This window comes from Pyxicephalus adspersus, chromosome 8 (genome assembly GCF_032062135.1).
Source record: "Pyxicephalus adspersus chromosome 8, UCB_Pads_2.0, whole genome shotgun sequence".
Lineage (NCBI taxonomy): Eukaryota > Metazoa > Chordata > Amphibia > Anura > Pyxicephalidae > Pyxicephalus > Pyxicephalus adspersus.
The window spans coordinates 37,134,117-37,161,395 of NC_092865.1; the positions used below are offsets into that span (position 1 = coordinate 37,134,117).

Consider the following 27,279-nt stretch of genomic DNA (forward strand, 5'->3'; position numbering starts at 1 on the left):
CACGGAGACGGCCAACTGCAGGACACGTGACACGGCATAAGTTGTACCAATAAAGCCATTTTTCCGAAGCCCAAATAAAGGGTCCGCTCCTGAGAAGTGCTCATAAAGCTGACAAGTTTTATTTTTATTTTTAACGCCATGCCGTGTTTGTATAGCGGACTGCTGTGAAAGACTGAACTCCCCCGGTGACATTCCGCTCCATTCCAGCAGAGTCATCGCGCTATGCCCCGCCCCCTCCCTCACACGCTGCGCATGCTCAGAGGCAGTGGCCGTCACTTGGAGGCCGCGCTCCGCTGTGAGGAGTTGTGCGGCCCGCAGTGCAGGTGGCCGGGCGGTGACTACGTGAGGTGACCGGGGACACGGAAGCGGCGGCGGCCTGGCTACAGGTGAGACTCAGCTCCGCTTTGTAGTTGGCGGAGTTCCCGTAGCCGCCAGTAATGTGTAAGGAGGGAAGGCTTCCTGGAAGTTGGTGCTGTTATTACGCATGTTGTGTGTGTGCTGTCTCCCGGGAGAAGGAGAGAATTCCCCGCCTCACCACCAACACACCGAGCTTCTCCGGCCTGCTGCCCCCGGTACCCCACCATCCCCCCCGGGTATACACCTATAGGGAATGTGACATTGTACCATGGGGGAAACCTCTGCACAGCTCACATAACTCTATGGTCATACCAGTGTAACATACAGCGAATGTCACCTATACTTCACTCCCCATCACATTCACCTCCTCCTGCTGTTCCCCCAATCACATTGGAATAATGATATAGCAGATGGTGATCGTTCTGTTGTATTATATGGGTGCTGCGTGCATGCAGTGATGGGTGGGGGTGGGTGCACCTTGGTGATAGAGGGAATGTGGGTTACATGGTCACTAGGACATTAAAGTATAACTCTGCCTGGTGAGTGCGGAGCTTCTGCCATAATCAGACATCCTTACAACATGGCTGCAGAGAAGGAAGGTCAGTGATCTGTCCCCCGGCATGTCCCATGAAGCGGCCATATTCTCCCCAGAGATGATGTTACAGCTGCGGTGAGCCACAGCATTCTGCCACAGGTTCTCCTGCGCTTCCATCCTCTCCTTTTCAAGTGAATGGGAGAGACTGGGACCTTTTATGCATGTGGCTGCAGGAGATTAGGGTGATACGCGCCACGCGATTGTTGTTGCCTAAAGCATACCTAAACTCAGAAATTTCACTTTACATAAAAGGTTAGACAACTTTTTTTAATAAAAAAACTGCAGGACCGCCCCCTTATTCTCAACTGCCTAGGCGGTCGAGAATGAATGGGAGCGCAAAGCCTCCTGAGATACCTACATCACACATCCCCGGAGGCTCCTGGGTGCTGCTCCTACGCATGCCTGAGCATCTCCACATGCTAAAGGATCCTTTCCACTTAAACAGAAAATTAGCCGATCCCACGCATGCACAGTGAGATCGGCAAATTTTTTGTTATCCTACGTCACTCGATCCCACTCCTGGGTCAGCTGGCGTAGGATGAAGGTCCGGGACATAAAAAGCAGAAGATGGCCGGAGTGCCAGCTCCGGGAAGACGTGGGACCTGATGCAGGACATCCACGGAGCGATCGAATTGCCCTGAGAGATTGAAGGTAAGTGTGTGTGTGTGTATATATATGTGTGTGTGTGTATGTATATATATATATATATATATATATATCTCCGGGTTCTTCTTCCTAAGTCACCCAACCCAGGCGCGAGATCAGGTGACATAGATGGAAAAAAAACTTGCTGATCTCAACTCGCATGCGTGAGATGGGTAAATTCTTTTTCCATTTTGACGAAAGGGCTCCTTCTGCGCATGCCTGAGATGCTCGGGCATGCGCAGAAGGTGCACCCAAGAGCCTCCCGGGATGTGTGATGTAGGTATATCCCGGGAGGCTCTGGACTCCCATTCATTCTCGATCGCCTAGGCGATCGAGAATAAGGGGATGATGCTGCACCCTTTTTAAAAAAAAAAAAAAAAAAACAAACAGAATTTTTACCTTCTATAAAAGGGTTTTCTACCCTTTTATGTAAAGTGAAAATTCTGAGTTTAGGTACGCCTTAACCCCAAGCCACACTTGGGAAAACCGCAAGGTTTTTTTTTTTTTGGAACAAATCTGGTTGCCTGTGGGTGGATTTGCTCTCAATGCCCTTTCATTGCTGTCTCCCTATGTAGCAGCTCTACATTGCACAGCTAAGAGTGGGGCTAAAATAAAAACCAACAGGAGTCTTTGCAAGAGTCATTTTTCAATTAGCTTTCAGTGTTCTCCCCAGCCCCATTTAGCTGGGCGCACCACCCGGCACTTTTCATTAACCACCCGGCTGTTTCTGGGTAATTACTGATAAGTTGGGTCACAATACAAGGTTTGCCACCCACCTAGAATTTCTTCCCACCCGGTTAAAAAAAAATTCTGGTTTGAGCACTGGCTTTATCTCCTGGTCACTTCTTGTTTTTTAAGTTTTGGTTGCTTTAAATTGGTGGTAAACAGAGGAGCCTCTATTACAGTTGATGGTGGAAATCCTCCTTTACTGACATCAAGTTTTTTAGTATCACCAATTACCTACCTGTGAGACAGGAGAGGTCAGGGGGGTGAGTCATCTACCCCCACTGCCCAAGCAGCCACTAGCACCCCCTGGGGAAAGGTATAAAAGAGGGCAGTGTGAAGACTAGACATAGTGTTTAATGTCTGTCCGTTCATGTAAATATTTGCTGAATGGTTAAATCAAACATAAGCAGCTCTGTACAGAACATACAGATTTCCACTGTATACAGAACCTTCCTTCAAAGAAAAACTTCATAGAAAGTGCACACTTTAAGGCTTTCCATATCATGACATAATAAAAACAAAATCTGATCCTCAGGCAGTTCTAAAATTATTTAAACCTAACCTCAGGTGTAAAACACAGTTTCTGTGGTGTCATTAACAAAAATAAAGTCAAAATGTGTGAGAAAAGAAGTACATCCCCATACTTTCATAGCTTGTAGAACACATCTATTAGCATTACCTTGAAGGAATTGTTTTATGCATGACTTTATCTCAAGTAGCTTTGGAGGAATTCTGGCCTATTGTACTTTGTTTCAGTTTTTTGAAGTCCACAAGGATTTATTTATAGATAATATTATGTTGGTGTTCTTGGGATCCCTGTCATGTTGCATGGTCCACTTTCTGTCAAGTTGTAGCTGTCACACAGATGGTCTCATTTGTGACTTGGTATACACAGGTGTTCATTGTCAACATAAGGATTGCAAAACAAGCCCACGCCATCACCTCCCCAGCACCATTCTTGACAATTGGTATGAGGTGTTTATGCTGATATGCTATGTTTGGTTTTCGCCAAGCATCTCCACTTTGCTCGCTGTATGTCTAAAGGGCATTGTTCCGGAAGTCTTGTGGTTTGTTCAGATGCAACTCCATGCATGTACTTTTTAAATAGAAGAAACTTTCTCCTGGCAACCCTTCCAAACAAGCCATACTTGTTTAGCCTTTTACTAATTGTACTGTCACAATCTTTAAAATGCAAATTGAAGCCTGTGGAGTCTGAGATTTAGGTTTGGATTGCTAAATGTGTCCCATTAGTGCGTGTGTTTAGGCTTTTACCCTAATTGTAAGATGGATAAACTTCACTGAATTAGAGCCCTAAAAAGTTGTTCTGAGGGTTAAATAGGGTAAAAAGTGAACACGTACATTCACATGCAGTCAACATTTAGTAACCTATTTGCTGTGACAGGGATTTTAATTTTTTTTTTTTTTTTTTTTTTTGCTTTTTCTAAAGCTGAAAAAGGCAAAGCACTTGAGATGTCCCTAGAGCAGGGGTGTCAAACTCTGGCCCGCATGCCAAATCTGGCCCCCAAAAGAATTCTGAAAATAAATTACATCTGGCCCGCCGGCTTCTACGTATTGCAGCGAGTGATGCCGCTACTACAATTCCCGGCATTACTCACGTCATGCGTGGCCCCGCATTGTTGTTCTGTTCTATAGACGCAAGTAATACCGGGAATTGTAGTCTCGGCATCACTTGCGTCAATGGAACAGAAGGTGAGATATCTCTGCCCCTCTTACACATCACAGGCGCCTACAGTAATACATTGTAACTTTAGTTCTGCATGCAAATGATAAAAGCGGTTATATGAATTTTCTATATCAGGCAGTACCAGCAGCAGGAAAATAATGGGTTAAATCCTCCTAACTGTATTTCTATGATTGTAGTACAGAGCTGGGAGGACTTACAGACAGTATTAGGCTGAGGATCTATTATAGTGTGCTGGAACATGCACAGAGAATCTCCATTCATTTCCTTACACATGGCAGGATCCACATGAATCTCTGTTACCAACTCACATCATCATTTTCAATACATGTAATACATAGATATTATTCCTGTACACCCATCATGTAACTCAAAGCCTAGGCAATGATCACATGGTGCCTGACTACCAGGGGCATTGTGTTTTTCAATCCATTAGAGTCTGCATAGTGTAATATTTAGTGTCAGACAAACTTGTGATGTGAGAGGATGAACACCACACGGGCTGCTTGATAGATAGAAATTAGTCTTTTCAACCCTAAAGTGTGTGTAGAGGGGTTCGTTTTTGTTAATTGTGGATTAAGTAGTAAATGTCCTCCAATTTTATCAATAAATTTCAAGTTTGGCCACGACTTGGTCTAAGCTTTAATTTCGTCCCTTTGTGTATTTGAGTTTGACACCCCTGCTCTAGAGTAATGCCTGTTGTCAACATATCTCTTCACAGCAACCATGGGACAATCAACATCTTACTCCATTTCCAGCTTGACTAATTTCCTCCGCGTGTAAAGCTGGTTTGCCCAAACTATCTCTTGTGCTCCACAGATCATTGTTTATGCTACATAGTTCATACCATTTAGTGATCTACCTCAACATTTGGCTATCCTTCAAAGCTTGGTTCATATATCCTAACATGGCGCTGAAACTATGGCTCTTTATCTACTGTCTTTGCTTTTATTATGTTTCCAGAATTATTGCTTTGGATAAATGAAAAATGTAAATGTGCAAAATTGTGTTTACCAAACTGTTACTCAATGGCAGTTATCAACAGCAAATGAATGTTTCATCTACTTCTTCCTTTTAGTAATATTTCCTGATGCTTTTTTAAGAACATATAAGATTTCATAAGCACATTACTTAGAACTATAAATACTTAGTACAAACCAGCCCGCTTATAAGGTCATGTAAGATATATTTAAAGTATTATGGCAAAGATCTAAATGGAGTTATTAGGAGATGACCGAGGAATGATAGGTAGCGTTATTAGTCAAGAAAGATTTAACAAGCCTATTGTCATGTTTTGCTACGATGAAAAGTAGACCAAGCCTGGAATAATTTCTAGCACTTCACCATGTCCAGAGGTATGGCTCCCATCCTCAGCAGTATCATAACTTTATCCGCTGACTAGCTAAGTATGTCCTATTTCCTCTATGGCTCTTTGTTATTGCCATGTATGTTTACCTGTACAACTCTGTATGCTTTGTAATTGCAGGGTGTGTTTTCTTATACAACTGTATATTCTTGCCATTTCATCACACATTTTATATATACTTGTTTGTATGTGTCCATGGAAAAAATGTTGAAGATGTAAAGATTAGTTTATTTCATTTGGGATAACGTGGGAAGGGTTAAACCTGTTGTCTAGTTTTTGTCATTTGTATTTGAGTTTGGGTCCTGGTTATTGGACAAATCATAATTTGATATGCTCACTCATTTTAATAAGGTTCTTTCTGAACAAAAAGATAGATGATGTGCTGGTGACAGCTTCTAACTGCATAGTGTATTTTGTGCCATCTGCCTTATCAATACAACTTCATCCAATAAAGTCTGTATTCTGTATGCTGTGCAACTAGAATTGTATAGACCAAAGAAAAACACAGATTTAGCTAGGGTGGAGGAGGGTGAAAAGTTAGAAACTCTTTTTTGTTGTAACTGACTGTAGTTTCCTGTCCAGGTGCTGCCCCTTTCAAAATGACCCAGTATAGGTCGCATAAATTGAAGGAAAAGAATGTCTTCTCCCCCTGTTTGTCTAAAATGTAGGAAATGTTGGAAGCGGTTAGGTTTTTAAAGTGGGTCTGTCCCTTTTATTACACACACACACACACAGATATACACACATATACATACATATATATATATATATATATATATAGATATATATATAATATCAGTAGAAATATATGTGAGGGAGCAGGTAGCGTCTATTAAGAAATGACAGAGTTAAGCTCCTTGAGATGAATTGAGGTTGCTGCACATATAGTGACCTATGTTTTATTGTTGGTCTTTACATAAGTTAGTGTCTGAGTCTTTTAGAGGATTTGGGTTCAGTACAATGTGAAAACGTTTTTCTGCAATTGTCAAAAACTTTCACTAAACAGAACATGTTTTAGGTTTTGGATTCATGTGTGTGATCCATGCTTTCATTTTGAATGAAAGAATATTTTGAAAACACCCTTAATTTAAAAAAATTATTGTTCAAAGTACACACAGTAATATTATTATTATATAGTATTTATATAGCGCCATCATATTACGCAGCACTGTACAAAGACCATAGTTGTGTCACTAACTGTCCCTCAAAGGAGATCACAATCTAATGTCCGTACCATAGTCATATGTCATCAATGAAGTCAAATGTCAATTTTCGGGGGAAAGCCAATACCCTCACTGCATGAGGGATGTGGGAAGAAACCGGAGTACCCGGAGGAAACCCAGACACGAGGAGAACCTGCAAACTCCATGCAGATAGTGTCCTGGCCGAGATTCGAACCTGGGACCTAGCGCTGCAAAGGCTGGAGTGCTAACTCCTGGGCCACTGTGCTGCCAGTACTGATAATTAGATAATAATTCTAGGAACATTAAATGTTCATTTGTTTTGTATTTGATAATTCAGTTAGCACGGATTAATAGTAATGCAAAATTAGTAAAAATAATATAGTATAAATAATTTTTTTTTTTTTTTTTTACATTTGTCCTGAAGAGATGTGTTGATGCTAGGTATTACTCTAGAGAAGCTGTCGCCAACCGGTGGTCCGCAGTAAAAGGACCCTGCTGGAGGGGTGCACCGGCCAGAAGCACGGCCCCCGTACAAATCCCAGGCTCGGGTGTGGGCAGGATGTGTCCCTGGACACAACTGGCCCACTCTCAGATCTGCGATGGGAAGTGGGCAGGGTTATGCCATCATGACGTCACTATGAGGGAAGTTTCTCCCCCTTTGAGTGACACCTGGCATCCCGTGCATGCGTGGACGGAGACAGTAATTTTAGTGCTCTGTGGGACCAAAAAAGGTTGGCGACCCATGCTCTAGAGCAATTGACCCTAATATAAATGCATTTTGTGGTGTTGCTTATATGTTAGATATTTTCCTCCAAAAAACTGTCCTGTCCTAATAACTTTTCATACGTTTATGTTCACACCAAAACACTTCTTTCCAAGTCTTGGGCTGTAAAGTGACACTTGGGAGATGTAGTTCTGGGGATGTCGCCTACCTCATTAGCAACATAACCCCAAGCAGCTGACCATGCAAGAATTTTGCATGCTTGGTCACAGGAATCAATTGAAGTGGTTTCTTGCTAAAAAAACAAAGTAAAAAAATGTTGGGGCATCTAGAGCAGTGGTCGCCAACCTTTCCAGTCCCACAGACCACTAAAATTACCGGCTCCTGTCTGCGCATGCCCGGCAAGAGTGCATACTCACCAATATCACCCTAATATTTGTCTGCCTGTTACTTATCTAAATACCACTTACTGCTTGTCACTTATCTGCCTGTCAGTGGAGCATCTATTAGTGGATTCTGTCTCTTGTTAACATCCATGGTAATATTCGCATGTCATTGATATCTGTCTGACGTTAATAAAATTTATTGTTAATATCTGTTGCTGGTTATACTTGTATATCATTAGTTTCTGCCTGTCATTAGTAAAATCTGCCTGTTGTTGGCATTATGTGCATGTCACTGGTATTTGACAGGTATTTGTTACATCTAGTTGTTGATATCTGCAAACCATTGATATTTATTTGTTGTTGATAATATCTATCGGATGCTGGTATTGTCTGCGTGCTATTGATTTACTCCTGTTTTAATTACTGCCTGTCATTGGTAATACCTACCCGTTGTTGGTACAATCCTATGCATAGACATACCTACAGTGATCACATATGGCTCCCAACTAGTCACTGGGCAGACCTTCCTCCTAATATCTGTCAATCAAAGGGGTAGAAACCTCCCCCCTAGTGATGTCATCATGTCACCCCCTCCCCCCATTGCAGATCTGAGCCTCGGTTTTGTACGGGAGACGTGGTCTGCGGCTCTGAACAGTGCCCCCTCCCCAGCGGGGTTCTCTCCTGGCACCGCTGGGGGCACCATCCAGAGCCACGGACCATGATCTATAGGAATAGAGGAAATTTTGTGGGATGGGAGGATTTGGGTAATATGTGGCAATACATTTTAAACAGATCAGATAGTTGTCTTCATGGTTTGGAACTCTTTCCAGACATGGGTAAAGACTTTACTTAAAGCACAACTAAACCTAAAAAAAAAAAATAATAATAATTAGGCAGCCCTTTATCGTAAATGGGACATGCTTTGTCTCTTCTGAATGCTGCTTAATGTTGGGAGGAATTGGCTCCAAATGTTAATTTCGGGGGGCTCTGCCCACCTTTTCTTGACTCCAAAACATACACAGAAAATAAGCATCTAGAGTATTTTTACTAATGGCATCTGTCTTCACGGGTCATCAGAAAACATAAATTCTAGTCTCTTGGCCGGATACACTCTATAGAAGTATTGGTCCAGCGCATCCAAACTTTGAGACCTTCTCGGGTTTACAAAACCACAGGCTTTCTGTAGCATTTGAACTTGCAGGCTTCTTAAAACCTGTCTGCCTAAACCACCAAGTTCCAGCCCCAAAGATACACTGCCTTTAATCTCTGTAAGCCTGGTGCTTCCTATCTACCTTCAATTTCCAGGCTGGATGAGGGATGGAAAGATTTTCCCATACATTCTTTATTTGGTATCTAGATCTGGATTGTCGCAGTATTACTCTAGGTTGTACAAAGTCCATAGTCATGTAATTAGCTGTCCCTCAAAAGAGCTTACAATCTATTGTCTACCAAAGTCATATGTCATTAATACAGCCTAAGGTCATTTTTTATGGAGAAGCCTATAAACCTAACTGCATGTTTTTGTAATGTGGGAAACCGGAGTACCTGGAGCAAACACAGGGAGAACCTGCAAACGCCATGCAGATAGTGCCTTGGCTGGGATTCAAACCTAGGACCCAATGCTGCAAAGGCCAGAACCTCTGAGCCACCATGCTGCCCGCGTGTTACAATATGATGTGAGTTTCTTGTTTATCAGTTGGATAAGTTCAAAATATGTGTTTCATGTCAAAGCAGAAGTTAGCTCGCTGTGTTTCTGGAACATCAGCAGTTCTTTTTTTATACATTCTGATTAAGGAATTCTGATTAGGTGGGGATTCAGGGGGTACCTTTCCAGGTCAGTACAACTTCCTTGCATATCACAGTGCTTAGAAATCTGCTTTTCCCAACTTACATGAACCAATCGGAGGTTTGCCACGGTCAAAAGCAGGTCCCCCCAATTCTACTTTTAAGGAGGCAAAGACTTTGGGAAATATGCATGAAATGCAGATGTGCAAAAGATATTTTGTTACCCAACATGCTTTGTCTTCAGCCTGCTCACATTTGACACAAACTGTTCAATACCTCAGCTTTTACTTAAGGCAGAGATAATAATAGGATAACAGGAATTCATTTCCTGCGATCATTTCCTTTATTTCTTTCAGTTAACAATAATTTTAGAAGGGAGTTAACAAAATATATAATAATTGTTAGTTTAGTTTATATACTTTTAAATATTAGCCCTATTTTTTTTTTTTATTTAAAGAAAATTTTAAAATTAGATGTATGTCTTCACAAAATAATGTCTGGTCCTGATTTGGTTAAAAAGGCCAATATGTTTGAACCTGAAAACTATGAAAATTGTCAGTAATGCATATAAACCTTTATACAACTTAACATTTGGCTGTGTGTTGGCATTCATCATTACTAATTCATGGGGATTTTACAGGTTTATTTTACATACCTGCAGCTGAACTATACAAGGAAGTCTAAACATACAACTAATAATTTAAATAGCAGGTATCAAATGAATGTAACCATGACTTTAGGTGTATGATGTCACACTCACATTGTTTCCAGAGTTGAATTTAGTAGAGTCTGGTTTCCCTTACAAACTCTACAATGTAAAGCTTTTACTTTGTAAAGGATATTTTTTAACATGGAAAAACCACTCAAGCAATTATTTTGTATTTTGATAAAACTTTAGAAATTTCAAATAGTAATTTTCAAATAGTATTTGAATTTTATTTTAATTTCACAGACCCTTTTATATTTGACTAAGGGCAGGTTCACAATTGCCGCCTGATTGGTTGATTTTGTGCAGCTTCCCATGGTTGGCACATTGCCGGCTGCTTGTTAACCTGAACCAGCATCTCCACATTTGACAGGTGGCAGCAGTACTGCTGGTACCCCAGTACTGCTTACTGCCCTGTTCATCTTGGCGTGAGAAATAGCCAAAGATTGAGCACATTCAATAAAAATTATGACTTGCTATGAAAGTTGGTTATACCAGATAATATTTAGGATGTTCAGAAATGTTGTGTGTATATAAAGCAGGGCTGTGAAGTTGGTAGATAGGTCCTTCGACTCTGACTCCTCAGTTTCTGGTACCCCCGACTCTTCTGTATTTACAGGGTTTCTTATTTTATCTTCGCACTTTTGCATTCAAACTTCACAAGTTTTAGACCCCCTAATTATTCCTAAATCAATACATTTATTAAAAAAAAATATAACACTATATTTTTACCACATACGTTTTTCACAAGAAACATTATTAAAAATACATGAAAAAAACTGATGATTTGTCAAATGTTTTTTTCTTTATATAATTTTAAAATTAATTCGCTTTATTTCAGGGATTTATTGTAAGTTTCAAGATAACAATATTATTCATATTTTTATCTTCAAATATATTAGCTTTGTATTTAGTATTGCACTTACCCTTATGGCCAGATAATTAAGTAATGCAGAACATCAAAGAGTGATAGACAGGTATCTTAATGGAAGTGATGCCTCCCAGATAGCAATGGTTTTGGGTTGTAATCGTACAACCATAACCAAAATTATAAGACCTATGAATCTTCCAGTAGAGTTGAAAAACTACCAAGAGGAGGTCTGAGAAATTCAAAGCTGAATGAGAGGAATTACGAAAGTTAATGTCGGAAGACTGCGGAATAAGCCTCAGGGAAATGAAGGATCAATTTTTTGCCAAATTTGGAATTAATCTATTTCAACAATAAATAGTTGCACTGATAAATTCCAATGGTCATTAAAGAGAACTTCTTTCATTCCTGCAAGCCGCAATGATTCCCACTCTCCAAGAAAGGTTTAGCTATGCTAACAAAATCCTTGATCTCATTGCTAAGGAAGATGGAAAAAACATCTACTTTCTTGATGGAAGTAGGTTTTAACATCTCGGTGAGAACCAAAAGAGGAAGATCTCCTATTGGGCAAAGGGCGGTGCATGTTGTGGCTGGAGTGCATTCCAAAAATTATTCAGTTTGTTGTGTGAGGAATAGAAATGTGACCCTCCACTTTAAGTTACGAGCATTTAATCAAGATACAAGCACGAGCATTTATTCAAGATGCATTCCTCTTTTTTATTGATGAGGTTTTGATTGTTTTAGTGAACAGTGTTTAGCATGCCATCCTAATTATGGATAATGTCCCCTTTCATAAAACTAGCCAGGTAAAAATCTTGCTTGAAAGTAAGAAACAACAACGTATTTTTACCACCATACTCTCCATTTCTTAATCCTGTTGAGAACATGTTCTTAGAAAGCATCAATAGCGTATTTTTAACAATAAGTGAGCACAATTGATCAAATTATTATACAAAAATGTTTAGCTTTTTGCCTCAATACCTAAGAGGAGAAAGCCTTATTGATTAATAAATCATTGAATTAAAAATATTGTTAAATTTAATTTTTTAAAAATTGTATTGATTTATGAATAATTAGGGGGGGGTCTACGTTTTATTGTGAAGTTTGAATGCAAAAGAATTTTTTGACAAGTGTGAAGATAAAATGAGAAACCCTGTAATATGCTAATGTATTTTCTACATTGAAGGAAGGCAACACACACATCATTTAACCACAGAACTACTGGCTAGGAAGCTGAAGCTCTACTGTATTAGTTTAAACAAAAGACAAAAAAAAGAGAAAACAATAAGGTTTTATTAACTGTATATACCTGAGTATAAGCGGACATTTTCAGCACCCAAAATGGGCTGAAAAAGTCACCCTCGGCTTATACTCCAGTCAGTGCTGTGACAGATCTCCAGAAGAGCTGAATGGCTTTGCCGGTAAGCCGTGCTGGTAGGTGGCTGGCGGCCCTTCATCTGCCCGTTCCTAGGGGGATCCCCGGTAGCCCAGGCCATCAAAACCTTCAGGCTCCCTGGGCTGCATGCTGCCAGTAGTCTGAGAATTCTTCATTTGTAGAGGATGATCCTGAGTTACCAGTGCTTATAGCTTCATCCAGTGGTGTAGTTTCAGGTAGTAATCCCTTCATGCAAACTGCTACAACATAGAGGGCCTTTTTTGCAATATCAGTCTGGTTAACAAAATTCCGCTCATTGATTCACCATAAATAGCCGGTAACAAGATTTGATTATCCAGTAAGAGATTGTCTCTTTTCTTCATTTGAAGATACAATGCCATCAGCTATTAACCCTCCACTTTTGTTCAGGCTATATATCAAGTTTCTCCATTTCGAGAAGAATTTACCAGGTATTAAATCTTCACATTGCAAATTCTTGGTGACAGTAAAGGGGTTAGAATGGTTTTCCATTGCTTTTACTTGTGTCCACTGGCTTTCAGTTAATAAAACATTTTCATTTTCCAGTTCTTCAAGAAAGTCTTTTACTTCAAGCATATGCTTTACCATCAAAAAAGTGCTTCCCCGGCGTTTTGTTTGATCCAAAATGGCTCCTTTTCCTGCACGGCTTTTCAAAATGGCATCTGTTTTAGGGGCCCTGGCTGCAACAGTTACTTGCCTCAATTTGCCAATTAGAGTAGCTGCATGACGATCTTTCAATTCATCTCTGCGTTTAAAACGCATATGTTGAATAGCAGTACGCTTAGATGCTTCTTCAACAATGTTATCCAAAATGTCACTATTCTCTTTGCTTTCACTTTCTCCAATACTTGCAGAACTGTCTTCCTTTAATATCTGTCTGTCACTTTCTTCTACTTTCTTTATTTTCCCAATTGTGCTAAACATATTAGAAGCATTATCTGTCACAATACATAAAATCTGTTACTTTTTTAATTTCAAAATCTTCTAGAACATCCTCCACTAACTTTTGAAGATTGTCACTGGTATGATGTGCCTGGGTCTCCTTTACTCCCAAGGTTTGCGATATTGTTTTAATATTTCCATCAACAAATCTAAAAATTTGTTGATGAAAATAATAAAATGACTTTGTGACGTGTGCATGCATCCATTTTTATGAAGACAAAATGTCCCTTCAGACCTTTTCGTAGTTATTCATTTTTACATTTGGCCTCTTTTCGTAGTTATTCATTTTTACATTTGGCCTCTTCAATTATAAGTTTCCTTATACTTTCTCTTTCCAGAGAAACCCAGAGAAAGTTTTTTTTAGCGATTTCTCAACTTAGGCCTAAAAAGGCTGGCTGTGAAAGGAAGGATAGTGGTACACTATTCTTTACTACCATTTCAATAATGTGGTTTTTGAATTTTTCTGCTGTCATTGTTATGGTAACTTTGTCAGATATAAAGAATCTTCTTAGTTGTGTTTGGTCTCCAGTAGATTTCTGAACATTTTTCATCCCAGAAGTAGATGGAATATTTTCATTGATAACTTTCTCATTTACAACTTCTAAAACTTTAGGATGAAAATGCTGCAAGTGTCTTTTCAAATTTGATGCTCTTGTAGGTGCATTTTTAGACCCACTAATTTTTGCATCACATTGTTTTTCACTATCATCTTAAAGAATACATTGGCACATGTACTGTTTCCTATCATTTGATATTGTAAAGTGCTCATAAACAGCAGACTTTATCATGTTTATTGACAGACTTTTTGCCATTGTGAATGGGGTGCCACTTGCACCAAAATAGTATAACATATTTTATATTTATAACTAGTATATTCTTTGATTTAAATACAAACATACACATAGTCTTGCACTATTGCAAACATACATACAACACGGCACTATACACACAAATAAGCTAAAGCCCTGCACTAAACTTAGACATAATTTGTCCGTTACAGAAAAACATGCACAAACATATATACTATACACACAACACAGAGCCCTACATTTTACTCAGAAGGAAACACACAATATGCACTATACACAACCATTCATACATTCCTGCACCATACACACAAACATACACATAGCCCTGCAGTTTTATCCAGAAACATGCACACAGCCTTCCATCATAGTACACACAAGCAGCCATGCAGTTTTAAAATAAACATGAACAAATGAACACCTACAGTTGAATCCAAAAAGCTGTTCCTCCAACTTCTTCTAAGCTCTTTTAGCAGACAGAGGGAGTTGAGCAGACGCTGCTGCCTTTATCTTTGTTTGCTGATCTTCTGCTGAAGACAGGGCAGTGGGAGGCTCCAGGGCCAGGCGGGGCCACTTAACTAACTTCCTAGTATTAGGTGGTGTGCAAAATGATTTAAAGTTCAGCCCTGGATCGGAGCATATATGGAGAGTGCAGACAGGACAGCGGAACACACATCAGGCCATAGCACTCAACTTCACCTAAATCATTACACTTGTTTACGCTCAAACTTGTTAAACACATTATATCTGAAATAAAATGAAAACACTTTTTGTAATGTACATAATCCAGATTACAATAATGTGAATGTCAGGTTGTATAATAGCTCAGCTGAACTTCACACTAGTAGAAATACAACTATGCACTGGGCTTTATTCTTACATCAGAGAAGTACTTTATATTACTATTGTTTGTGAAATAGGACATTTGAACTTGCTGTATTCCTTTATTATAATTTAAATTTATCAGGAGTCGGGAGTTGGCACATTTTTATCAACTCCGACTCCAGGTACCCCAAATTGTCTTCAACTCCGTCCCCACAGCCCTGATATAAAGCCTAAAATGTTTTTTCTTCCTATTTTGATTCTGTACGATTTGGAATGTATGATCAAATTTATTTTCCAATTGTAATGCTGTAAAATGTGGTTATGGATAAAAACGCTTAAATTGTGAATTCTTAGTTTGGGGATACCAGTTTACTGCACTGATTTTGTACAGTAAATTTCCCTGTCCATGAGTGGCTTTTAGTAGGTCTTAGGATTGCCTCTAAGGGGTGACAGTGGTAATGTAAGCACATACCAATGCAAATGCTAACATTTTATATGTTCACATAGTTATGCAGCATCTATATGCATTTTAGGATTTGCAAGGGTTATTTTAGTTGTCACATTTTTTTTCTCTGTGATACATCTCCATTTTTTTATCACATTGTATTTCAGAACTGCGTGGTGCTTGTGCATCTAAAATAATGGAAGATCAGTGTCAGGCCATGCAAGGACCACCAGTACCCCAGTTCCAGCCACAGGTATGAAACATGCTATTTTGTTCCATGACTGTGCTGTCATTGAATGATTCATATTTATGCCAATGTGTTTGCATATTTAACTGAATATTATTCTCATGGATGGTAAAGTGACTGTGTTGCCACAAAGTTCAAATGCTTACCTTTTTGAGCACCATTGTATTGAAAAGCCTCTGCTTCCCTCCTGGGGTAAAATTGACAATGTGGTGACAGGGCCACTTTCAAGAGGGGGGTAAAAAAAACAAAGGTCAACAAAAAATTAGTTTTGATCATCATCAGAAACCACAGCAAACTTTCTCAATCAGTTTTTTAAAGCAGATTTCAGATCTGTTTTCAATTTTTCCCCCAACACGTACAGTTTGAGTTATGAGTACTATTATAGTTAACATTGTACATGCGTGTACACGCATGTGAGCACCATTGAAGTGAATGTTAATACATCTTCATTGTGAAGTAAAATAAGGCACACTGTGCTATAGATCTACTGAACAGTGTCAGTCAGGTTCCATTGTTTCTTTAGAAATGCTTGGAGTATGATTTTCCTGTGTACCATATTTTTCGCCGTATAAGACGCTCCGGAATATAAGACGCACCCAATTTTAAAGGAGGAAAATCTAGAAAAAAAGATTCTGAAAGATTATTCCCTTTCTGATCACTCGTGCCATTCATACCGGTATTCCCTTTCTGATCACTCATGTGCCATTCAAATTCCCTTTCTGATCACTCTGTACCTTTCAAATTCCCTTTCTGATCACTCTGTGCTTTTTTTCTATTGTACGGCAGTTAGGACAGGGAACAGCAGGTGGCGCTGTGCCAGCTTCTTTCGCTTTGCTTTACAGACAGGAGAAAACACGATGCTGGCAGAGGAGAGAAGAGGAGACAGACGCTGCTGCAGCCAGAGACACACGCAGTATCGGGTGAGTATAATATTTTAATTATTTTTTTTAACACATTTATTGTATAGGACGCACTAACTTTTCCCCCCCAGTTTTGGGGAAGAAAAAGTGCGTCTTATATGGCAAAAAATACGGTACTCTTTGTCTGGATTGTCCCGGTACAACATCCAGCAGTAGTCAGCCATCATACTTTCATTCCAGAAACCTTGGTAGCGGTGCTCCATTAACTGAATGTCCTGGTGAAAACATTCTCCTTGTTTGTCACTAACCATACCAAGATTTTCCGTGAAGAATTCTAGATGTGAGGGCAAGAAATGTATTATTAATGACATGCGACAACCAAGTTTCTGGTGTGAATCAAGCAGATTCTGAACTCCTTCCTTGTATGCAGGAGACTTATTGTTGCCCAGGAAATTTTCACACAGCCACTTGAATGCATCCCAAGCTTCTAGCTTAGCTGCTGAGAGAGATTGTTTGAAAACATCATCCTGCAAAACAGACTTGATCTGTGGCCCTTTAAATATCCCTTCCTTCATTTTTGCAATGCTTATGTTTGGAAACTAGGTACTGAAACAAGGTACTGAAAACCCATGGAGTTTGATTTACCCATGGCCTTTACAAGGTTCTTCATAAAGCCTAAATGGATCTGGAGAGGTAGCAGAAATATTTTATGTGGATCAACCAGAGGCAGAAACTTGACACTGCTTGTTCCGGGCTTAAAGGTATCTCTTGGTAGCCAATCACACTTGACATAATGGTCTCCAGTAGATCAGCTTTCCCACAGGCATAGGAAACAGCAATATTTTGTGAATCCTCCTTGCATTCCCATCGGCAAGCCAATGACCTTTAGATCCCCACAGATGTTCCACTGGTGTGTTTTATATTGGATTTCTTCAAGTGGTAACTTCATGTTGTCATAGGACTCCTTTAGGTTAATGGAATGGGCAATCCGTAAACTTGGTTTGGAATTGCCATTATGCAGTAAGACTGCTTTCATGCTTCTTTTAGAGGAATCAATGAAGATATGCCATTCAGATGGAACAAACTGTTAAAAGAGTGCATTTATATCATGAGAGTAGTACAGTGAGCCATCACTAGTGAAGAACGTTGTCAAGTTATGATTTAGTTTTCTGTAGTGAGTTACAGTTACACCCTTAGCAAGCAAGTGCTTCTGTTTAAGCCTTGAAGCAAGAAGTTCTGCTTTGTCTTTGGAGAGATTTAGATCACAAACGAGATCATTCAGCTCTGCTTGTGTAAAGGTCTCTGGTTCTGAGGTTCTGAATCTTCATCGGCCAAGTAGTCAGGATCAGATGATTCGGGGTTGTAACTGGCTGCAACTCCAGCGCATTCCTCATCACCTTCTACAGAAACAAGTCCATCATGTGGTGGTACCAGAAGTGGCAACGAATCATCATGGGGAAACAGGCCTAATTGCAGAATAGAGGCTGGGATATACAATTTTGTGCTTAGTTTTACCTGGGAATCCACTTTTCTTAACATGGCAAAAATAGAAATTGATTAGATGGTCTTGCGGTTCTCTCCACACATCAGGATTGCAAATGGCATTGCTGCTTTACGCCGATTTAGTCAGTCACGCAGTCCGTTGGTACAGCTGGTGCAGATGACTTGTGGAGCCCAAGAATTATCCTGGTCACCAAGTGGATAGCCGAAGTATAATTTGTATATCTTTTTAAGTTCTGTGGTAATTTGGCGACATTGTACTTTCATCGTGAATGAACCACACATGTAACAGAAACTGCCTGGAACATTAGGACAATTTATAGGCATGATGACAAACGAAATCAATCGCAGTTAGTGTGGTCTCTAACCTTAAAAAAAGTAAACTGTCTGTAAATGTTGTAATTTGTTAAGGCTATTTATAATGAATTTCAAACAATATATAATTAGCTGAATTACAAAAACTAGACGTACTAAGAAAAACTGAACACAGATTTGAAATCCACATCAAAAATACTACAAAGCCCACATAAAATTATATCTGATTAAAATGACATGTTGACCTATGTAACTTAAGTGAACATTGTACATAATATTCCACCAATCTCCTTTAAGTACTCAGCAGTATTAAAGACATTCTGCCTTACTCCGGAGATGTTTGTTGTTCAGCCTTAAGTATTGGATATGCATCTGAACTGGGCACGATTTACAAAATAACATCATTGACACTCAATAATTTTTTTCTGCAGTTGGTCTCTTGGAAAATTGGAGGCACTTTAACTTACTGAGCACATTTATTTAGTTCATGTTTTAATCCTTTTGTACTATATCATAATAAGACATTTCTTCTCCATGTTGTTCAGTCACAAGGGTTAAACTGTGTTAGGTAGGGGCGAGTACACAATTGTATGAAAAGTGGCGAAGTCAACCATATACGTACCAGTTGAATTAAAACAAAAAGCCTATCTCTAGCCTACAAATCTTAGGTATGAATAGAGCACAGAAAGGTTAAAATATAAAAGTGAAAATGTGAAAACATTGCACAAAAGGCTTATTCAGTCATCACATATAGAAATCTTTTTTCTACTTATTATGTCACTAATCAGTTTTTTGCATTTCTAAATATCAAGCAAACTATTTAAAATCAGTTATATGCTTTACTGGTCATTACAATCCACCAAAATATTGAGTACCTGTTAATAAAGTACAAGAAATAAGAATAGAAAAAAAAGATGTATAGTGGATATAAAAAGTGTACACACCCCGGTTTTTTTTAACCACCTAGCCGTTAAGCCCGACCTTCGTACGGGCAAAAAAAAATGGCTAGGATGGTTAAGCCCGTATTTTTGTCACATCCTTACCTCCATGGTCCCGCTGTGCACATCCAGCGTCGTTTTCCTATTCCAGCGTCGTCCTCCGTCCATCGTCGTCCGTCCATCTCCCTCTCCAGAGTCGAGTGCCAGCGAGACCGGTAAGTTGCCGGCCGGTATCTTGTGTTCCGCCGCCCGGCATCTTGTGAACACAAGATACCGGCCGGCATCTTACCTGGTCCCGCTGATTGTCCACGTCCTTCTTCGTCCCGCGCCGGATGATCTGTGAAACGAGAAGCCGTCCGGCAGAGAAAAAAAAACCAGAAGGCTTCTGCGTGCATGATGACGTCGGCGCGTGTGCGGGAAATTCAAATAGAAACTCATTCATTCATTTTGTTTTGGATTCAATACAAACTCCTGTATTCAATCCAATACAAAATAATAAAAAAAAAAATAAAATAAGTAAATAAATTGCAAATTCAAATTCTTATTTTGTATTGGATTGGATACAAACTCCCGTATCCAATCAAATACAAAATAATTCAAAACAAACCCCAATAAATACAGAATCAAAGTTTTAAAAATTGCCACTTATTCCCTGGATGGCTAGTGTGTAACACTGTGTCTTATCTTACCTTTGCTGATCTTCGCCTAATTTCCTTTAATTTTATTAAAAGTATTTTTTTCTTTACATGATTGTGTGTTTCAAACATTTTTTATATTCATAATATCTACTAGAACCCTTGTTCGGACATATTTCTGTAAGTTACAGGTCTACAATTTAAAAAAAAATTTTTCATGAAAAACAGTGGATCACTTTTGGTACAGAAATCTAGACCTCAGTGTAACGCCCAGGTGGTTAATATATAACCCGTACAAATAAATTTAAAACAAATCTGTTAGGGGAAAAACATAAACGGTTTACATTATGCTGGTTGCATACGTTTGCACACTTCTAAACTGATACTTTGTTGAAGCACCTTTTAATTTAAATACAGCATTAATTTTCCTTGGGCATGGCACAACTTGTCAGATTTCAAGGGCATCTTTTGTGCACGGCTCTCCCCACAGATTTAGATTGGATTTTAATTCATGTGTAAAATAAAAAAAAAAAAATTAAAAAAGAGGCTTTAATGGATGGTAAAGTAATTTATTGAATGTGTGTGATTTGTGTAACTAACTTTCATTTTTTTTTTACAGGTTATCCCACAATGACAGGATGATTCCCACGGCTGCATTCATTCATGAGCACAGCTGTGGGAATCCTCCTGTCAGTGTGGGATCCCCAGGCACTAAAGGGGTAAATCAGGACAAGTCTCCCCATTCATTCACCTCTAGTGCTCTGTGATTGGCTGAGGAAACGAAAGTCCTGTCACAGGTTCATTCCCACGACTGCATTCATTAATGAGCACAGCCATGGGACTCCTGTGTTCTTGGATAGAGAATCTCTATCCAAGAACACATACTACAGTTACGCTAGGGCCGCAAGAGCAATCGGGACCGGATAGCCGTCGAATCGAACATGGGAGATATTCGACCAACACTATTCCCTGTAACCACCAAGTGTTTTTTTTTTTTTTTAAAAAGATGGCCGTAGAAAGAGGAAGCCCAGTGGATCGCTCAGAATAGGAACTTGCTTTCAACAGTAAACTTCTCCTTTTTTCACCATCAGTTCAAGCCTTTATATTCATGACTGTTGCATGTATATCATTGAGAACAAGAGCCTGTATATGCCTCCCACTGTGTATTACCACAAAGTTGCAAATATTACATTGATACTTGACAGCAATTTACATATTTAAGGGTAATAATCATCAGTTATATGGTATTAATGTGTTCTGAGAGAGTTTATTAGTTAAATGCAAAATTACATGACTGCTTAGGTATTAGCATAATTATGATTTATTGACGATCAAAGATGTTGGGGTTCCTTCGGATATTAATATTGCAATGTTCTCACACACACTGGTCAAAGTAAAGATGACATCTGGACATCTCTTAGCAGCATATTATATTATCAATATTGAGCAGATGGTAAACAAGTTCTGTATGCCATACCTGTCCCAGGTAACACCACCACCTATGCAATTCTTGTATGGAGTACAACACCACACAATAGTGTGTTTCCTTAAGGAAATGCTTGTTTTGTGTGATTGGTACATTTTATATTAGTCTCTGAAGCGTAAACTTGAGATAAGGTACTGGTTATTTGCAGGGGTATGTTGGTGGGCTTCTTGACTTGAACTATCCAGACCAAAAAAAAAAAAAAAAATAAACATTTTGTAGTACTGTAGCAGGACGAGCCTAAAGGAGTTATGAACACGTGATTTTTCTAAATCTTTCTCATGTTTATAACATGTTTTTGTTTACATCAGAATATTTACAGTAATACCAAGAAGAGTTGTGTTTTTTTTTTTTTAAACGAAACCATTTGCACTATATAATGAATATGCACATTACTGCAAAGCAACAACAATACCCCTGCCCATTGTGTAGTGTGTTGTGGTTGCTATTCATTAAACACATTATACAGTAAAGCTCAGTGTACTGCCTCAGCACAACACATTAATGGTGGTCCGGTTTTTTCATCTTTTGTGATTGTTTGGGTTAATATCCTTTCATATTGAAAAGGCTACCTTATCACCAGGGACATCAAGGCATGATATAATGAACATTAATGTGTGTTCATTCAGATACCATAATAGAACACTTAGGTTTGAATGGGCCCTGAAGGTGGAATATATATTTTTTTACCATCAGAGACTCATTGTCTTGTGTTTTCCAGAAAACAAAGTATTTGTCATCATGTTAAGTTCCAACAGTTAATTACAGAAAAATTATTCAGAGGAAAGTGCTGCAATCCACCAAGATGAAACATTCATCCATACAGAGCTATTCGACTCCAAAAATCCTGTGATCCTGCAGATGTGACAAGACTGTTATTCAGTGACCCTTCTGGCCTTTGTAAGAAAGAAATGTGGGGGAGGTAGCGGATGGGAACATTCAGTAAAATTGGGCTGTGAAGTTTGTATGCACTGCCCACTGTTAAACAGATTACCTCTAATGAAGTGTCTAATGCTCAGGGCTCGTCAGCCTAATCAACAGAGGCAGATTTACCCCATCTCACAGAGCAAACCCGTGGCCCTCTGGCCTTGGACAGCCACTCTGGTCCTCTCTCTCAGGGAGGCGCCTGGCCCTAACCAAGCCAGACAGTGTGTGATCTGACATGCAAATATAGGTCATTGCATATGTAAATGTGTGATTACAAACTCGCATGCCAAAACACATTAGCCAGAGTTTGGACTCAGCATGCGGCTGTCACTGTGTCTTAGAGACTCACGCTAATCTTTGTCAAGTTCAAATGCGTTCTCAAAGTGGGGGAAAGAGCTATGAATTGTCTAATCACATATTTATTAACTTACTGCATATGTCTGTAGTTGCATGGCAGATTTATTGTGGGTCTTTGTATTTTGTCACAAGTAGGCCATACTTTTATTTAAAAAGTATATGCTTATTATATAGCATACAGTTTTTTTTTGGGGGGGGGGGGGGGGGGGAAAAAGTTTTTATCTAGTTTCCATTCCGTAAAAGCAACATTTATCAAAAGGAAATAAGAGATGATGCTTTGAGATAAATACATTTGGGATTTTCTGAGTCAAACATAAAGGTTATAGATTTTTAAACTCCTGAATGTCACATATACTACCCAATCCCTGCAAAATATGTGCAGCAAAAAAGGGGTGACTGCTTAGTTTTGCTCCTGTAGAAAAGAGTGACCTCCTGGTGAGGTCATGGCAATACCATGTCAAGATTAACTGATACACATAGAATTCCCAATAAGTCTTCTGAAAACTTCTATATTTGTATGGTATGTCATTCATCATATTGGAGAAAATTTTGTTTCCTATTATAATATTATTCATGCATTACACATACCGGTATATATTTTTATCAGTAGTATTTTCTTTAAAAAAAAAAAAAATCGTTAGTAAAAGTCATGGAAAAGTTGTTCACCCTTGTATCTACATTGACAAACTTTATATCTCTTTGGCTATATACATTTGGACCTGGAGTCTATCTACTAAGGATCTGAGTGTTATTTATTCCCCAGGCCAAGATTTAACTAAATTAACTGAAACTATAAATCTCTTTTCTCTGATTCTACTCCTGTTTCCTTTGAATACTACTATTGAATCAGCACAATCAGGTGCTCCATGCCTTTCTCATGAGCTTGTTTCTGGCTACTCAACCTCTGATCATTACACAGCAAGTTCCTGTTAAACTTGTCTCGTCTTTCCTTGTAACGTAATAAACTGGTCCTCCACTTCAGATAGTACCATTGTTTAATTCAAGGATAAAAGCTTTCTTACAGCTTGGTATGGAAATTTGTTGTTCTCTAAAGATATTAGATTGGGGAGAGGTAAACAAATTTCTTGTTAGCACCGATTCAGTTGGCAATGGTGAAATATTGAGTGTTTCATAAATGTGACATTCGTTCTTGAGGAAGTATCACCATGCTTCCTCCTATACATGTTCTACTACCCATATTTCCTTTCCCTTTATTGCCCTGCTAATGAGGATTTTAAACCATAGTACACAGTGTTGTACATTTAATAGGGGTGACACAGGAGGAGAGGACTGCCCAGATAAGCTTACAGATCTTGGCCTTCAGATCTCTTTATATATAAAAATGTTACTCATTACTTATTCCTATTTATTTGCACAAATGTTTGCCTAAATGTCAACTTTTTTCCCCCATATATTTAGAAGCCACTACGACCAGACATGGGCTATAATACACTGGCCAATTTCCAAATTGAGAAAAAAATTGGCAGGGGCCAGTTTAGTGAAGTATACAGAGCCAAGTGCCTTTTGGATGGAGTACCTGTTGCTTTAAAAAAAGTTCAGGTAAGTGGAAGCTTAGTGTTTTAATGTTACTCTGCTGTTGCCCTATTGTGTTTCTACTTATAGTGAAAGACCTTTTGCAGACAATTATGTGTTAGAAGTTAAAATTATTTCAATACATTTAGAGGTAAAAACATTACGGTCTTTACTATTTTTTGCTTAGCAGATCCCACCCAATGACCTTATTCAGCCAATTACAATAGGGGTTAAAATTATTTCAATACATTTAGAGGTAAAAACATTACGGTCTTTACTATTTTTTGCTTAGCAGATCCCACCCAATGACCTTATTCAGCCAATTACAATAGGGGTTAAACATTTAAAGCATTTGTGAAAAGTGATTGAAGTAAAACTTCAAGATTATGCTTTGGACAAAGTACAGTTCCGCCTTGCATGCTCTAGCAATGATGATATGATGATACTAGCCCCCCCTTTGCCCCTTTCAAACATATGGTCTATTCTTTTGTTAAGCTCCCTGTCCTGGATTAAGTCTCCTCTACTTGTATGGTGGCTGTGGTTACAGTGTAAGTTAGAAGTTAAGTAAAATTTAGAATGGCAGGTAGTATGACTTGGGCTAGCTTATCTGTGTTTCATGAGAATGTGTATTGTGGAAAAAGGACTAGCCACCAGCACTTTTAGGTTCCTTGCTGTGGATTTAATATGCTTTGTCCAATGCCAAGTCATGCATCCTAATCTAGAGAAGCATGGCTTTGCTTCCTGATGTCAGACCTGTATTCATGATAATTGATTGTAATCTGATGTTTAGTGGGTTATTTATCAAAAGACTAAAGGTGCGTACACACTTCCAATTTTTATTGTTCCAATCGAACGACGAACGATCGATTGGGCAAAAAATCGTTCGTAAAAAAGTAACCAACGACGCCGACGAACGAGGAAAGTCGCTGGAAACGAACGACCGGACCGGCGGATCGGATTGGACGACGATCGTTGAACATCGTTCGTGTGTACGGTCGTTCGTTGATCGTCCATGTTCAGAGCATGCGTGATGAACGAACGTCCGTTCACTTTCCTGTCGTGCACATAGTTCCTCTATCGCTTAAACGATCGTATCTATTGTGTGTACAATATCTAGGAACGATCGTGTCGTTACCTCTATGTGCAGGATCGGTGCTATACGATCGTTCGTGTATATCGTGCAGGGACGTTCGTCGTTCGTTTTCCGACGATAATAATTGGAAGTGTGTACGTAGCTTAAGTAAAGTATTGTAATGCTTTGTAGATGCTCTACAATGTTGATTCTCAGGTACAGCTTGCTCTCCTTCAGTCCCTAAGAATACCAGTAATCAGAGACAGAAGTAGGTAGAATATTTCCTAGCTGCCGTCACACTGCAGATTTGTAACTATGAGGCTTTAAACTACCGTACCTAGGCATTGCCACGTGTCCAAAAGCTCACTGCTGTGCCAAGAGATAGATTGTACAGATTCACAGGAATTTGCCATGGTAGGTACCTTTTCTCTAAGACATGATTTATTTTTTTTTACCACTGGTTTCTTTAAACAAAAAGTAAATGATTACATTTAAACAAAACTAATTTGGTGGCAGATGTTTCCGTAAGATCACAGTGTGAGCAGCAGGGACAATGACAAGTGACTGTGTGCCCTGTTATTTTATAATGCACCTTGCTGGAAGAGAGCTGTCACAGAAAAGAAAAGATGTGTTTGTAACTTTCCCTAAAGGCAGCTCAGAAGTTTTATCTCCTTGAAATGCCTACTGTGGGCATTTTCAAGTAGCCAACTCAGATTTGTAATATATAAAATGCAGAAAGCCAGAATCTGAAGTTTACCACGTTTCTTTTAGAGAAAGGTATTATACCTGATGATAATCGTCCATACAGGTGAATCCAGGTGCTGCAGATGTGCTTCCTTACTAACAGTGTCTTTGTAAATAAAATCATGTTCATCTTTATTTAATCTTGTGCAGATTTTTGATTTGATGGATGCCAAGGCAAGAGCTGACTGTATCAAAGAGATTGACCTCCTTAAGGTAAACACTTTTTGAAGCACCCCTAAGATTGTTTGTAGAATGTGCTTTTTGTGTGGAATCCGATGCTTTGATGATTTTGCTTTTTCCATCGTCTAGCTGAGCCCGTTTTCTAATGTGCCACATGAAGGCTTTGAACCTCTTATTCTTCACATCTCGTATGAACTTGGCATCTTTAAATAAGAGAGGAAAGATGTTTACATCTTAGGATAAAACTGCATTAAAGTTTACTTTGCTCTTCCTTTATAACATGTGCAGTGGGATTATATGTTGCCCTTAAACTTTTTTGTTACCCAGATAAGATTGTGCAGAAGTTTTCTTTTAAAAGCGTAATCCAGAATTAAGGAGCATCAAACAAACTTGCTTTTGTGTTAAGATTCTGTAAATTGATCATTTTAACTTGATACCATAGATTCAAGTATAATCATTTCTTCCTGAAGTAACCTAATCTGTTTTTATGTAGGCAAAAGTGATCAGTATTGTTAAACACATTTCAATTTATCTTCCCTGGTGATGATCCCACATAATTATTTAAATTGGAGGTTGCAAAAAGGTAATCCTCAACATACCTCTTCATAGCTGTTTTAAATATGAACTGTCAGTATTTCAAGTAATACTGTATGTCTTCACTGAGTTTTGGTAAAAGTTGGGTGGATATTGAGTTTAAACATAAATTCCACCAGGGTAGAAAGAAATATTGACCCTGGAATGTGATATGTGAATAGGAGACCTACTTCTGATCTAAGTGTCCCAAGTTGCATCCACCCTATATTTTTTAAGTTATTGATTGCTTTGAAAGACTATGTTTAAACCCACATGACAATTACTGATCAGGAGATAGAAAATCTCATGTGCATGTTGCTGTGTGTATATGCTATACATACTAAACAAAACAAAACTCTTAACCTCCTTGCCGTTAAGCCCGACCTTCGTACGGGCTAAAAAAAGTTGCTCTTTTCGTTAAGCCCGAGATTTTCCGTACATT

At 38.9% G+C, this 27,279-nt stretch overlaps 1 protein-coding gene across 2 annotated transcripts in view; it reads left to right on the forward strand.

The window, feature by feature from the left end:
- The first annotated feature begins 234 nt into the window (after positions 1 to 234).
- Positions 235 to 27,279, forward strand: part of NEK7 (NIMA related kinase 7) — a 49,988-nt gene continuing 22,943 nt past the window's right edge. The window contains exons 1-4 of one of the 2 annotated variants that reach the window (XM_072420057.1): positions 235 to 386; positions 15,641 to 15,726; positions 24,155 to 24,295; positions 26,235 to 26,297. In XM_072420057.1, the coding sequence (XP_072276158.1) occupies positions 15,670 to 15,726; positions 24,155 to 24,295; positions 26,235 to 26,297 (261 nt within the window). In that variant the 5' untranslated portion in view covers positions 235 to 386; positions 15,641 to 15,669. The remainder of the gene's footprint in view (positions 387 to 15,640; positions 15,727 to 24,154; positions 24,296 to 26,234; positions 26,298 to 27,279) is intronic. The other variant, XM_072420058.1, reaches the window with a different exon arrangement.